Genomic DNA, 15726 nt, shown 5'->3' with positions numbered 1-15726 from the left:
AGTCCAGGGTTGCTATGCAGAGCCAGGCAATGGCAAACCACCTCAGAACATACATTGCCTTGAAACCCCAATGGGGTTGCCATAAGTCTGCTGCCACTTCAGAGCAAAAGCAAACAAACAAGCAATAATACTAAAAGAGTGAGCTGGAAAACCTTTCAGAAGTGATGCGGAAAGGTTTAAACTGGGAGCATGAAGTGTATGAGGGTACGGAATGAGTCGACTGTACAACTGAATTCTTGAATTACCTGCATTTAAATTTTAGTAAAAGGCAAGGCATTTCTACTGATTTCAGCAGAGGTGTCCTGCTACTTAGGAAATGTGTGTTTGGTGCCTGCCTATCTGTGCATCCATTCTGTATAACTGTGCATGCACAGTTGTGGTCCTGATAAAAGTTATTTCACAGTGTTTAGGTTGCTCCTTCTATGCCCTGTACATCCGCAACAAAGCTGCGCAGTTCCAAACAATCCTTTACATTCTTGAAAATTGGTCTACTCCCCTTGCAACTGAGGCCAGTGAACTAATCAGAAGTCTGTCACTGATGGGAAGCATAAGGTTTGGTGGCTTTCTTTGATTCTCCCTTCTATTCGGCTTGCCAGTTCTTGCAGCTCGAAAATTCGTGCGACCTCTTGCCGAAAACACCCAAACACTCGTGCAAGAAAGCGTCATTGTGAAATCTGGACAAAAAAGCCGAGATCTCGGGGCCACTCGAGGGCTCTTTTCCCCGATCTCCTTCCCAGACACGTCTAAGAGAAGAGCTTCACGAGCCAAATCTGCATAATTTCATCTGAAGTGTGAGCGTTTCGGCAAGGTGGTGTTGTTGTTTTTTTCTGTTTCTAAAAGAACGGGATGTTCAAGACACTTTGGAGAGCTTCGGTCTGTTGTTAGTCACTGAGAGTTTTATCGGTTGGATTGCAATTGCAGCTGTTGGCAGAGAGAAGCACCCACTTTCCCGGCTCACCTCCAAAATAATTCCGGGCTCTTATCATCTGATTAAATGCCAAGATCCTTTAGGGAAGTAGAAAAGGCTTTGGAAGAAAACCATTCACTTTGGGGCGGGGCTTTGCAGTGGGGGATGTGCCCTCTCCTACCCTTAAATAGCTGCATCCATCACTCAGGCATTCTCTGTTTCTATTTAGGTTGCAATGTTTCAGCATGAGCAAAAAAAGGGGGGAGGAAGGCAATAAATGTGATTTCTCTTTTAAAGGGGGACCCTCGGCTCTTTTGCAAGGGAGAAGAAACTTGTGACATATCTCCTCTAGCATATAAACCTCAGCTCGAGGCTCCCCCCCTCCTCAGGAAGGGTTTTGCCTGCAACTACTCTGCGGGGAGAGGGGGGAAGATAAAGCCTAGCTTAGTTGTTTCCCCCCTTTCTGCATTTTATAAACCTTTCCCTGCTTCTTCCAGCAGGTGTCAGTTGTCGGCTTCATACATCTATCTGCTTCAAAGCAGTGACATTTTAAGTTAATTAAATATAAGCTAATGCCGTGGCATTTGGTTCTATCTCCTCCAACACCCGCCACTCGTGAAATATGAGTGAAGCCTGGTAGTTGTGGTGGTTGTTATTATTATTATATTATTATTATTTTATTTAAAAAACAACACTTCCCTCCATCTGCTTTACTCAGAAGCTAACCTGTTTGTTGATGGTTGAACCGAGAGACAGAGACAGAGAAACGCACCTGTCTGTTGCTTCATTTTAAGAAACCCCACAGGTAGGGCATGCAGGGCTATGGAATATTTTAAAACAGGCTGGAAATATTACTAGGGATGGTCAGCTCAGAAAACAGTAGAAGAAGGTGCAGCATAAGGCAGTCATTCGGAGCAGAGTATAAGACACAGACCTACGAAACCAGCTTTGTATCGGCAAGTTTTGGGGCTTCATCATATTCATGCCACCCATGAGCAACTCCCCCTTTTCCCTCAACATATTGAGTAATAAGGCCCAACTCTCCACAAGGTGTGTTCCCTTTCCCCCCAACTAGTGGTTTTCTGTTAGGGCTCTCAGTTGCCAGGTGGGGCTGGACTACAGAAACCAGCTCCCCTGGGGGGGGGGAATGGCTGCTTTAGAGGGTAGATCCCATGGCACAGTATCCCACTGAGGTCCCTTCCATTCCAAACCCCACCATTTTCAGCCTTCACCCGCAAAATCCAGGAATTCCCCCAGCTGACGTTGGCAACCCTCCTTCTATAGAAATCAAAGGTATCCCCTTTTCCCGAAGGTGGCTCACTGCATTACGTAGAACCTCCAGAGCCACACAGAGAGCTCCCCCCCTTTGCAACTGGGGGTGTGTGGCCTTCACTCATTTTCCTCTGTGCTCTAAAGCCCCCGTCTTACTTTTTGTTTAGGGGGCACTAAACAAGAAACATGAAAAAGGGGAAACAATAGAAACATTTGATCCCATTCAAGAGTCAGGTGTGCCCAATGGACTGCAGAAAACAGCAATCTTAGATGTTTCTTTTCTCCTCTTAGCCCCAGGTCAGCAGTCGAGAAGGGGACACGAACACAGTTTGGGTGTGAGATGAAAGGAACTGCATTTCTACGCCACTTGGATCAACTTAGAAACCTCTGCAGTGTAGACAGGAGTGAAACAGCTGCTTCTAGTACTGAAAGCAACCCCAGTCAACCCAGATCCGCATTCGTCTATGTCCAGATCTGACAGGTCCCATATTGAGAAGAGGATTTTCAATGCCATTTTTGTTGTTGGTTATATTAGACAGCAATAGGGCAAACCAGTCGTTAAATCACAAAACCGAGACGCTAACATTGATTTAAACTTTTGTTTTCGTGTGACTCGATTGGCACCAAAGCGTTATGCTTTACTCTGGGTGGGGGGGAAAAATCAGATAGTGCCCCCCCCCCCCCGCGCATACAGACAGACACACAAACACACACACAGAGTCATATTATAGGTTGGCAATTCAGGTAATGTACACCAGTCTATAGGAAAACTGTAAATGCTATTTTCCTTTTTATTTTAAACATATCTTTGTTGTCATTTTACAAAAAAAAAAAAATCAATAGTTGGTACTTTCTTTTCTTTCTTTCTTTTTTTACACCCAGGTTTGCTCTGAATATTAACAGATCAGTAAAGAGAGCTGCCCAGTGAAATCTCTCTCTCTCTCTCTCTTTTTTTAAAGTGGACTGTCTTGAAGGTTTTTAAGCCACAGTAAAGCTAAATTTTCAAGTCTTTCTCTTTTTTTTGGGGGGGGGGAGGTTTAACAGCTCTCTTTTAAATATAATTTCAGCAAAGGCCGGCTCCGTGTAAACAGCAGTCAGCCCTGCCCCGACTGTCTTTCGCTTTGCTCTTTGCTATTTGGTTTCGCACTGCTTCCAGATCCCCCTGCCGGAAAATAAAAATAAAACAAAACAGCATAAGCTCACACCTCGCATTCCCTTGCCGGCTGCTGGTGGCAAGTACAGGATCCATACTCATTAATGATCACCAAAGCCCCCTCGATGTGATTGGGTTTGTAGTCAACGTAATACTCCTGGGCTGACATGGCAGCCATTTGATGCATGGTCTGTTTTTGTTTTTGCTTTCTACGCTGTGACACGAAACACTGCCTCAGTTGCCTGAGGCTGGCCGGGAAACACTTCCAGGAGACGTACAACACCAAAACCACGATGAGGAAGGAGAAGATCAGGGCCATGGTCCCGGTGACAACCTTGTGGATCTGAACAGCGTTCTCGCTGTTCTCTCCGGGCATAGTTACCGTCACAGCGTTTGTCGTGCCGTCCCCTTCGGTCTCCTGCACGTCATAGTTCAGGGTAGCCGGGCTGTAGCTGAACAGCTGGTCACTGTTGTTGGCTACAGCCGACTGCGGATTGCCCTCGGTTGTCAGGTCCAGGGCGTCTTCGCACAAGTGAAAAGCATAAACCGCGTCTAAGACGTCCTCGCCCTGGGCATACTCGGGGGTGGCACAGAGCAAGTTGCTGTCATAGCGGCCTTTGAAGTTGCTCAGCCACGAGGCCAAGGCACAGATGTTGCGGCCACAATCCCAGACGTTGGCAGAAAGGCTGATGCTGTTGAGGGATTTCCAGGACTTGAGGATCCTCGGGTGGATGTAGGTGAGCCGGTTGGAATCCAGCTGCAGGGACTGGAGGTGAGGTACGCTCTCGAAAACATGCGGCTCCATGTACTCGATCTCATTGCCCGAGAGGTCCAGTTTCTCTAATTTCCATACCCAGTCCAAGGAATTCACCACAATGGTGACCTTATTCCTCCGCAGGCAGAGAGAGTGCAGAGCCATGAGCCGGGGGAAGTGGGCCAAGTTCACTTTCACCAAGTCATTGTGTTCCAGGTGCAACTCAGTGAGCTTAAACAGGCCCGCGAAAGAGTTTCGAGCCAGGCTTTTCAACTGATTGTATCCTATGTCGAGAAACTTGAGGCTGCGGCAATCCTGGAAGATGCGGACAGGCACAAACTTGAGAGCGTTGGACCGCAAGTGCAATGTTGTCAGCTTCCGCAGCCCGTGGAACAGGTCCGGCTCCAGAGCCTGCAGGTTGTTGTAGGATAAATCCACACTGCGCAAGTTTGGCATGGGCCGGAAGGTGGTGTTGGGCAGTTGTGGCGCTGGATTTCCTTGGTTGGAAACTTCAGAAATAAAAGCGAGCTCTTTCCGGACTCTCCTCCGGAGAGAGCTTTTGAAAGGCTTGGCCCTCCACGGAGCAAATGTGATTGTGATCCAGATAGAGCCACGTGAGTTGCGTTAACCCTGTGAACTGTCCGTCGCTCAGCTCGGAAAGGCTGTTGTACCGCAGCGACAAGCCCATCACGCCCGACAGGTTGTGCGGCATCTCTGTGAGGTTCAGGGACTCGCAGTACAATAGCCGGCCCTCACACCGGCAGAGCAGCGGACACCCACTATTCACGGCTGGAAGCATTTTGAAAAAGAGAGCCAGCGTGCACAGGATCAACCCGGGGGGCTTCCTTAGCAGCCAGTTTAAACAGACACCAATAAGGAGGAAATCCATTAGCAAGAATATTCCCAAAGGCGCATGAGAATGTCCATGGACTCGTTTGTCGGTCAGTTTCCTTGCCCTTCCAATTCTACATCATACCATATATAAAATAGGGGGGAAGGGGTGGGGGCCAGGCGAAAGTGAGCGCGGCATGGGGGGGCCAAATATTTCACTTCGGGGGTCTCTTTAGGAAAAAAAACACCGTCAACCCGGCATGCAGAAATCGGTACAGCGTTAAAGTTCAGAGGCATTCAAAAGGTACAAGGGGGGTCTCGTCCACGTTAGAGGCTGCAGCAGAAGGGAAGAACAATTAAGAAGAAAATATCTCTCTCTCTCGCTCGCTCTCTTCAGGAAAGAATTAAATTAAAAAAAATGTCTTACCCACCCTTTTCCAGAGAGTGACAGCCTCCATTCAGCAGCTTCCTTTGTGTTTGGACTTAATTATATGCAGGGCTAAAAAGGAGCTCTCTGTTGCTCCCAATGCTGTCTCTTTTTTCGGCTCTCTGTGAGGTTGGCAGGCTCACAATGTCTCCCTTTGCCGAGTCTCAAAGGGCAAAAGGCATGTCCAGCTAGCTTGTCCCCCCTTCCTGATTTTTTAAGCTGACCCGCAAGTTCCAGAAGTATGTGCATAAGGCTGTATCTTCTCCCCTTCCTTCCTTTTCTCTCTCTCTCTCTCCCCTTCTGTCCTTTTTTCCCCCCCTCTGCAGTTAATACTGTGACGTGGGGGATTCAGAGAGGAGGGGTGGGGGGGGGAATGGAAGAAAGAAGCCCCCTTCCAAAAAAGAAAGGAAGAAAAAAAAACCCTTTTACTTAACAGCTCCCCGGGATCTGACAGTCTCTTTCGTATCCATCATTGGAGAAGACCGGCGGCAAGCTTTTTACTCCACCGAGACCGCATACCGTCTGTCGCGCTGACCGGACCGGCTTAAAGATGGCTTTATTCCCCCAGTCCTGGTTCGCTTGGCTTGTTAGAAGACGCTTAGAGCAGAGAGAGGAAAAACCGAGACACAGATAGCGCGCATCCCTTCTTCCCAGCAGAGCAGTATGTAGCCACAGCATGCAAAGGCACCCTGCGCTCGCTGCGTGTCGTAAGCTGTTCACGATTGTATGCCTGCGCCGCTGCTTCGCAGACACGGGCAAATGGAAAAAAAGGGGTGGGCATCAAACCAACATTTTAGGGAAACCAATAAAGGGATATAGGTTCTCTGATGAGATGGAGGAGGCTTTTGAAGCCCCTGTCGCCCGTGAGCTCGGGCGCACATATGCATGCTCACAGACGTGCACGGCCAGGCAGCTGCAGTGGCAAGATACTTGCAAGAGGAAGCTCTCAGATTAGATGCCCTGTCTCATTGTTGGTTTCAACAGGGGTCCGAGGCCATATGGGGATTCAGTTGGGGGGCGGCATGTGCCTTCTTGGACTTTCTTTTTTTTTTTTCCCCCAGGAAGGATATGTCCAGATTCCAAGACTTAGGTGGTTTTCTGTTGCCTGAGAGGGAGATTTGGCCGCCCCTTCCAGTTCTTTTCACAGGGAGAAGCGGGTGTCGAACACACTCCGTTCCGGGTTTTTTCCCCCCCCTCTTGGTGTGCATGCATTCGAGAGCAAAGCTTTTTTTATTATTTATTTCTCTGTTTTCCTTGCAGAGACTCAGGCAAGGTTGTGGCAAATGGGACGGGGGCTGGGGGAGAGGGAATGTGGCTTGCTCTCTTTGCCATTCCCCCTTTTCTTTCTAAAAAAGAGAGAGTGTTTAGTACATGCTCGGGCTAATGGCATCTTTGTGGGGAAAATTGCAGCGGTAGATGCCACGGCGTACAAAACCGTTCTTCATGTGCTTGGAATGCTGTATTTATGAATCAATCTTCCGTGCTGCTTGCTTCTGGGGAGCCTGAGTGTGTGTGTGTGTTTGTGTGTGTGTGTGTTGGGGGGAGGGAGGGAGGGAGGGTGGGTCAGACCCTTCCCCCCAGCTTTCTAAAACTGGGCTGCTGGTTTGTTCAATGGACCAAGAAATGCCTGCCCGCTAATTTTCAGCCACCATTAGGTACAGGAAAGGCCATTGTTGACAGTCATTTTCTGCATCCTTTAGTGACTTGGGGACACGTTGCCACTCCGTTGCCAGGGAAATACTGCTTGTTTTGTGGCACACACCTGAACACCTGCCCTAGCCAACGACTGGGGGCAGGCACTTCAAGGTTTGGAGTGGGGAGAAGGTGGATACTTGCACTTGGACCCGGGATCATTTTATGTTCTGCAGAGTCATTTAATCAAACAGCCATGCTGGATCGCATGGAGGGTGCTCCTTCAAGAGGCAGCCCGTTGGATGTGAGATCGGGGGCATCTGGATATAGTACCAAGGAGCAAAATCTCAGTTCCTGCAGAATTCCTCAGGTCCTTCACAGTCATTTGGCACCCAAGAAGAGGCAGAGGCAAAAGAGTTGAGATTTGCAGTCCAGGGTGGGGGTGAGAAATCCCACAGGGCATTCGTGGAGGGGAAATATTGGTGATGCCATAGAGAGGAGGGCATTCCAGTGTACAGTGAAATGTGGGAAGGAAGGAAGGAAGGAAGGAAGGAAGGAAGGAAGGAAGGAAGGAAGGAAGGAAGGAAGGAAGGAAGGAAGGAAGGAAGGAAGGAAGGAAGGAAGGAAGGAAGGAAGGAAGGAAGGAAGGAAGGAAGGAAGGAAGGAAGGAAGGAAGAGGGGCTTGGACAGATTTATGGAGGAGAAGTCGATTTATGGCTACCAATCTTGATCCTCTTTGATCTGAGATTGCAAATGCCTTAACAGACCAGGTGCTCGGGAGCAACAGCCACAGAAGGCCATTGCTTTCCCATCCTGCACGTGAGCTCCCAAAGGCACCTGGTGGGCCACTGCGAGTAGCAGAGAGCTGGACTAGATGGACTCTGGTCTGATCCAGCTGGCTTGTTCTTATGTTCTTAAGAAAGAAAGAAAGAAATGTATTGTCGAAGGCTTTCACGCCGATTGAAGCAGGTTGTGTGGTTTCCGGGCTGGACATTAGGTTGTTCTAGCAGCATTCTCCTGACGCTGCTTCTGCATCTGTGGCTGGTATCTTGCGATCGATCATTTCAGCCTCGATCCTTCCTGGAAGCAAGACGCCAGCCACAGATGCAGGCGAAACGTCAGGAGAGAATGCTGCTAGAACACGGCCATACAGCCCGGAAACCACACAGCACCCAAACGAAAGAAAGAAAGAAAGAAAGAAAGAGAGAGAGAGAGAGAGAGAGAGAGAGAGAGAGAGAGAGTGAGTAAGAAAGAAAGAAAGAAAGAAAGAAAGAAAGAAAGAAAGAAAGAAAGAAAGAAAGAAAGAAAGAAAGAAAGAAAGAAAGAAAGAAAGAAAGAAAGAAAGAAAGAAAGAAAGAAAGCTTTACTGCTGCAATTTTCCATTTTCAGCATTCAGCATAGCCGCCTTGTGTATTTTAAGGTGTGCTGCTGGATACTAGAGTCAAATGCAAAGCTTCAAATGAGCCTGTTTTGCAAAGGTGGGGGTTGGCTCCTCCTCCTCCTCCTCCTCCTTTTTTTCATCCCCTGCCCAGGTAATCCTGTGCTGCTTTTCTTGCCCAGTGGTAGAAGTGGACAGGAAAACAAACCAGGAAGCAGGTGAAAGGCAGACAGGGCATGGGGGGGGTGGGGAGGAGGCGCAACTGTGGAGTCTCTAGCCAAAGGCTTCACATATGTGTTGGACGACAGCCTCAGATAGCTTAGGAAAGAGTCAGGGCACCGGCATAGCAGAGCTTCGTGGATCTGCAGCATTGGCGCTGCATTCTGACAGCCCTCTTCTTTGACAAGTCTTTCGGACTTACAGATATTTCTTAGCGTGCACGCACGTGTGGCGAGGGGCTGTGGCGTAGCGGGAGAGCATCTGCTTTGCACTCAAAAGGTCACAGGTTTGATCCCAGGCAACTCCAATTAAATGGACCCGGCAGTAAATGATACGAAAGACCTTTGCCTGCAATCTAGGGGAGCCTCCACCAGCCAGAGGAGATATGACTTAGCTAGATGAACCTTGTCCTGATGTCCCTCTTTGATCCTCTTTGATCTGAGATTGCAAATGCCTTAACAGACCAGGTGCTCGGGAGCAACAGCCGCACAAGGCCATTGCTTTCACCTCCTGCATGTGAGCTCCCAAAGGCACCTGGTGGGCCACTGCGAGTAGCAGAGAGCTGGACTAGATGGACTCTGGTCTGATCCAGCTGGCTTGTCCTTATGTTCTTATGATGTTCTTATGTTCTTGTGTGTGTGAATGAGAGAAAACAAACTGCTACGCCACAATAATTTAATTGAACAACATCTGTTTTGTTTCTGTGCCCTGGGTACTCAGGGGTGCTGCAGAAGAGGTAAAAAAGAAACCGCGGGGTAAAAGTGGCAGACGGGGTTTTCTTGATTCGTTTTAATGTGTGAAAACAGCATCCTGAGTTGTTGTTTTTAGCAGGCAGGATTTCCTTCTGATCTTGCAGAGACAACTTGAAGTGATCAGTTATGACAAAAACCCTACAAAGGGCCGCAACCATCTTGAGACAATCTCTTGGGGATCCTGGGTGTCACACACAGAGGGTCCCGGCGTCTGTGTGTGCGTGGGTGTGAATTTCTAAAGGACTTATTGTTTTAACTCACAGTGAGCTAAGTGACCCTGTACAAGCACTCAAAATAGTTTGCCCGAGGAGAAGGCTGAAGCCTCCTTGTTGTGGATTCTCTAGTTGTGAAGAAAAATATGAGTTTGTGAAGAAACAGGAGAGTGAAACAGGCTGGGGAGATGAGAATAAGAGCTGGAACGGTCAGAATAGAGCTAGCCGCTAAGGAAACAATTGGGGAGGGGAAATATCAGTCTGTTTGTGACCCTGAGAGCTTAAAGGGTCCCAAAGGGGGAGATTTTGGGGGAATGGGGGTCTGACTGGCTGTGATACTTGGTAGCCCTCCCCCCTAGCTTGTACTGACAAAGCAGTTGACAACACCAAACTGTTGCAATGCATCAAGTACCGGGCTTGGTTGTGAAAGATCACAATTTCAAATTTCTGTCCTCCCTAGAACAATAGTGTGGTTTTCAGAAAACCATCCCTCATTCTGTGCTTTCAGTTATTATGGGAACGTCATGGCTGTTCCCCGTGAAGGTGCTATTGGTGGTGTGTGTGTGTGTGGGGGGGGGGGAGAGCGAAGAACCACGGACGTTGGTCGTGCTCTTTAAAAAGGGTACATTATTTCTGTTATTCATGGGGCATAAAAGGTCAGCCTTGCAGCAAAGGAGTCTCTTGACATAGAGGAATGGCCTCTTGGGAGCAAATTATTCCTTATGCAGAGTAATGTGTATCTTTCCCCCATACCTTCTTTCCGCACAGGAGGCTGCAGTCTAGAAAGGAGGAGTTAACCCCTCCTCTTCCACTGGCTCTTCTTTTTAACGCCCCCTCCTCAAACTCATTTCTGTTTCCACTGGAGAGGAGACACAAGGACCTGTTAGGGTTGCCATTCTCCAGGTGGATCCTGGAGATTTCTTGGGATTTCAACAGCGATCTGATCCACTGGAGAAAAGGGCTGTTTTGTAGAGTGGGCTCTGTGGCCTTAAACCCCTCTGATGTCCCAAACCCGGCTCCTCCAGTCTCCACCTACAAATCTGCTGGAATTTCCCAACCCAGAGGCTTTCCGCACTACAGAAGGGAGCTAAGGTCAACTCGGTTCCCTTCAGTGGGGGGCGATTCCAGGCTGTCTGCACAGCAACTTACTTGGCCCCCTGGAACCGAGCTAAATGGGCAGGATCATCTTGGTGCCTATTTCGCTCCTCGATTGTGATTGGAGCTTGTGTTACCATGGGAAATAGGAGCGTTCTCTTTTTTTACAGTTTTTACAGTTTACAGTTACATGCCCACCACGACTCTCCCGTTCTGCGCATGCCACAAAAGCGGCTCCTGATTGGTTGAATGGATGAGGTGTCGTTTCGATGTGTCTGCACTTCGAAGCTTCAAAGCGGTATCGACCTTGTTCCAGCAGAAACGTGCAGTTCATAACTGCGACAGGGATGTCGCAGTTCTGAGTGGGGGGGGGGGAACTGAGACAAAACAACATTGAGCTCGGTTGCAGTGCGGATACACTGAGGTGAACCTAGATAAAAACCAGTACAACTCTGTCAGTGCGGAAAGCCCCCCAGAGTAGGCCACTGTAGAACTTGTATCCTCCTCCCCACTGTTCAATATGTGTTAGAGGAGACCATTTGAGAAGCAATTCTGCAAAGGTAAAGTGGATGGCAGGGAAGGGGTGAAGAACCCACCTGCTCCCTTCTGCACTCCTGTTTGCAGTTCCCAGTGGGTACTTGTCAATGTATGTATAAGTGAAAAGGATAGTTGTGTTAAGGAGCAGTTTGGCCCTGGGAAAACAAGGTAGGGGTGTTCCCTCCCCCAACTGTTTTCTCTCTCCAAAGGGACCAAACCCTTGTCTTCCCTGCAAAGCTCTAAACTGGCTGGCCTCTACAAGGGACAGGGCTTTTACGGCTCTGGCCCCTACCTGGTGGAACAGGCTTCCAGGTGAGATCAGGGCCCTGCGGGATTTACAAAGTTTCCGCAGGGCCTGTAAAACGGACCTGTTCCGCCAGGCGTTTGGCCAGCCAGGATGATGTCAACTGCCATAAAAAGAAAACATCTGGCCTCCCGTGGGTTCATAAAAAGGGGAATAGAATAGCTGAAGCCATCTATAGTTTAGTATTTTATGTATTTTAATTAAATTATATATACGATGTTTTAAACTTTTATTCTTGTTGGAAACCGCCCTGAGCCTTCGGGGAGGGTGGTATATAAATGTAACAAATAAATAAATTAAAAATATCCATCCTACCAAAAAGCCTGCGTCCTACAACTTAGGACCCAAACCCAACACAGGGCCACTGGGGGCGGGGCAAGTTTTATGTGACTTTCAGAAGTTTCCCGGAGTGCCCCCTCCCCCAATCCGTCCTGGACTTACCCAAGAGTCACAGTGTGCCCACTTGGGATCCCACGGTGCCCCCAAACCAGAAAGCCCATTATGGACAGCAGCAGCACAAATAAATGCTGCCAGAGTATGGGTCCTTGAAGGCCCAACTCAACCACACCCATCAGCTGCCAACACCAGGAGAATAATAACAGGGATGATGAAGATTAAGGATGTTGCAGCAACTGGAAAGCAAAAGTTTGTGGTGTGTTTGTGGTGCCTTTTAAGCCCCCCTTCCTTTAATTGCTGCCAACAGTTACCAGCAGTTGAGCCTGACCAGGGTAACGGGAGGGTGAAAGAGGCGATGCCTGCAGCCCAAAATCCCCCTGTGGCCTCAGGAGACATCTGGTGACTCTCTAGGAAAATTGACTAAGCAATGGCTTCATAAGGATCTTAGAAGCAGACTGGTGAGGAAAGATCTAGGTTCTGGCTTCAGACCACACAAGATGGACTTGAGGTTAAAGGGGAAGAAGCAGGTGCTTTAAAACCCCACCCCTTTCCATTTTTGAACATAAGAACATAAGAACTAGCCTGCTGGATTAGACCAGAGTCCATCTAGTCCAGCGCTCTGCTACTCGCAGTGGCTCACCAGGTGCCTTTGGGAGCTCACGTGCAGGAGGTGAAAGCAATGGCCTTCTGCTGCTGCTCCTCCTCCTGAGCACCTGGTCTGCTAAGGCATTTGCAATCTGATATCAAGGAGGATCAAGATTGGTAGCCATAGATTGACTTCTCCTCCATAAATCTGTCCAAGCCCTTTTTAAAGCTATCCAGGTTAGTGGCCATCCCCACCTCCTGTGGCAGCATATTCCAAACGCCAATCACACGTTGCGTGAAGAAGTGTTTCCTTTTATTAGTCCTCATTCTTCCCCCCAGCATTTTCAATGGATGCCCCCTGGTTCTAGTATTGTGAGAAAGAGAGAAACATTTATCTCTGTCCACATTTTCTACCCCATGCATAATTTTATAGACTTCAGTCATATCCCCTTTCAGACGTCTCCTCTCCAAACTAAAGAGCCCCAAACGCTCTTTGAGGTTCTTCAAGCCCAAGCAGGACAGAAAAGGGGGTGGTAGAGAAAGTGGCCACTGAGAACAAGGGCACCGAGGCCGCCGAACCATACAAACGGTGACTCCAAGTTTCTGCAAGGGGTGAGGAGACCTCATCTGTAATCTTCTTGCATGGCAGGGGATTGGACTTGATGGACCTTGTGGTCACTTCCAACGCTATGATTCTAAGTTGGTCGGCTAAGCTGCTTACTGCAGCGAAAGACGACCCATCTGCTCACTCACCAGATCGTCAGTGATTCTGACCAACAGGAATATTCCATTTTGGTTTCAGATATGGTGATGACTGGACTCCAAGAGCCATTTCCAAATGCTGACTTCTGCTGTAACAAACCTTCCTCGGAATTTAATCTGGGAATGGCCCAGGGGTGGGATCCAAAAAATTTAGTAACAGGTTCCCATGGTGGTGGGATTCAAGCTATGGCGTAGCGCCAATGGGGCTGGGCGGGGCACGATGGGGGTGTGGCCGGACATTCCGGGGGCGGGGCATTCCTGGGCGGGGCTGTGGCAAGGATGCAGCCGCTGCGCCGGTCCTTGGGCGGGAAACGAATGCACGCAGGCGCAGGCTGCCACGCACGCCAGTGCACCTCCTGCTAGACTGCTTCAAGTTCTCCGCGCTACTGCTGAGAGGAGGGGCGTAACTAAGGCAAAAATCACGTGGCAAAATCACCAATTAGTAAACCCCTCTTGGCACACACAAATAATTAGTAACCTACTCTCGGGAACCTGTGAGAACCTGCTGGATCACACCTCTGGAATGGCCTAATTTTTCTGTTCTCATTTTAAACTCTCATTGTTGCTGAAATCTTACACTTCCAAATTTGTCCGAAAGATCTAAATGCTGCCTGTGGCAAAGTAACAGATTTAAATTGGGTTTTTTTAAATTCAAGCATAACTATTTCTGGGCATGAACACGAAAGAAGGGTCTTTTTCATATTTAAACACACCAACAGGACTCCCCCAATTCATCATGGGTCAGTCAGATAACAATAATCAATACTGTTTTCTAGGGTGTTGTGGGTTTTTTGGGTTGTATGGCCATGTTCCAGAGAAAATACTACTGGAACACAGCCATACAACCCAGAAAACCCACAACAGCCTAGTGATTCCAGCTGTGAAAGCCTTTGACAATACTGTTGTCATTCGTGTGCTAAGTGCTAGATGAAAATATTGTCGCCCTTATGCCAAAGTTTGAGGAAAAGGAGCGCACAGAAACGGATATGATCCACAAATCACTTACCCTATAACATTTTGGGGGATGTTTCATCAAAATCAGGAGAAGTATTCCAGAGTAAGTGATTGGTAGATTTCCATAGCACTTTTGGATATTTTTAAGCGCTTTCTACAACGTACTTGTCAATATGTCAGTGACTACATTTATTTAAGGGTGCAAAGAATGTCTTCATGGTGTTTCAGCATTATTTCATTTCATTTCAATTTCAATTTATATCCCACCCTATCCCCAAAGGGCTCAGAGCGGCTAACAACATAATAAACCAACAAACGTTATACCAGAATAAACAATAATAGCAATAATAAATACATTAAGAACTAGAATTAATTATGACCTGTGTCTCGATTCATGCATCCATTCCAGAACTTTTGAACCCTCAGCTCTAGCATCTCTTGTCCACAACAAAGGCAAGGTAGGGGCATTTGCCCAGCAGATTTTCTTACTGGCCAATGGATATCCATTTGACTGGCCAGATAAACTATACCAGTTGTGGTGAACCTATGGCACTCCAGATGTTCATGAACTACAATTCCCATCAGTCCCTGCCAGCATGGCCAACAACTTAAAATCTTTTTTTAAATCCAATTGGCCATGCTGGCAGGGGCTGACGAGAATTGTAGTCCATGAACATCTGGAGTGCCATAGGTTCCCACCACTGAACTTTATAATTACCTCTCTGAGCAGCAGTGGCGTAAGAGGTTAAGAGTTCGTGTATCTAATCTGGAGGAACCGGGTTTGATTCCCAGCTCTGCCGCCTGAGCTGTGGAGGCTTATCTGGGGAATTCAGATTAGTCTGTACACTCCCACACATGCCAGCTGGGTGACTTTGGGCTAGTCACAGCTTTTTGGAGCTCTCTCAGCCCCACCTACCTCACAGGGTGTTTGTTGTGAGGGGGGAAGGGCAAGGAGATTGTCAGTCCCTTTGAGTCTCCTACAGGAGAGAAAGTGGGGATATAAATCCAAACTACTCCTCCTCCCTCCTCCTCCTCCTCCTCCTCCTCCTCCTCCTCTTCTTCTTCTTCTTCTTCTTCTTCTTCTTCTTCTTCTTCTTCTTCTTCTTCTTCTTCTTCTTCTTCTTCTTCTTCTTCTTCTTTTTTATCGGGGTGGGGAGTGCAGGAGCCAGTGTCAGGCAACTGCTGAGTTGCTCACCGCCTCCCGAGCCCCCTTCCCCGCCTCCCTGCAGGCTTGCAAAGGTAAGTGGGACATGGGGGTGGGGGCAGTGGTGGTGGGGGGCACCTGGAGAAGGTGTTGCTCCCAGACACCATTTCCCCCCAATACGCCTCTGTTCGGAAGCATGTCGCAATGACATCTCTCCAAGGCGTGCCACTGAAGATGCCAGTCGTAGAGGTGAGCGAAACATTGGGAGCAAAAACTACCAGACCACGGTCACAGTCTGAAAAACTCACAACAGCCAATAGAAGTGCAACTTTGGTACTTTATTGGAATGGCCACATGTTTCTTGTTTGTCTTTCTGCACCGGAGGCTCGGGAGTACGGTGATCCCAACTGAG

The 15726-nt window shown here is 48.3% G+C and overlaps 2 protein-coding genes across 2 annotated transcripts in view; one reads left to right on the top strand and one right to left on the bottom strand.

Annotated features, from left to right (window-relative positions):
- The window catches only part of CTNNA2 (catenin alpha 2), a 542314-nt gene that overhangs the window by 287938 nt on the left and 238650 nt on the right, over window positions 1-15726 (top strand). The window lies entirely within an intron of this gene.
- Window positions 2925-6172, bottom strand: LRRTM1 (leucine rich repeat transmembrane neuronal 1). The gene is made up of 2 exons (XM_048509240.1): window positions 4627-6172; window positions 2925-4595 (listed from the first exon to the last, which is right to left on the bottom strand). Exons 1-2 carry the CDS (start codon window positions 4973-4975, stop codon window positions 3379-3381), a joined length of 1566 nt encoding a protein of 521 aa, XP_048365197.1. The 5' UTR covers window positions 4976-6172; the 3' UTR covers window positions 2925-3378.

Source organism: Sphaerodactylus townsendi, linkage group LG10 (genome assembly GCF_021028975.2).
Source record: "Sphaerodactylus townsendi isolate TG3544 linkage group LG10, MPM_Stown_v2.3, whole genome shotgun sequence".
NCBI lineage: Eukaryota > Metazoa > Chordata > Lepidosauria > Squamata > Sphaerodactylidae > Sphaerodactylus > Sphaerodactylus townsendi.
Note: the sequence above shows the minus strand (reverse complement) of the source record. Positions and strands in the feature narration are given on the sequence as shown.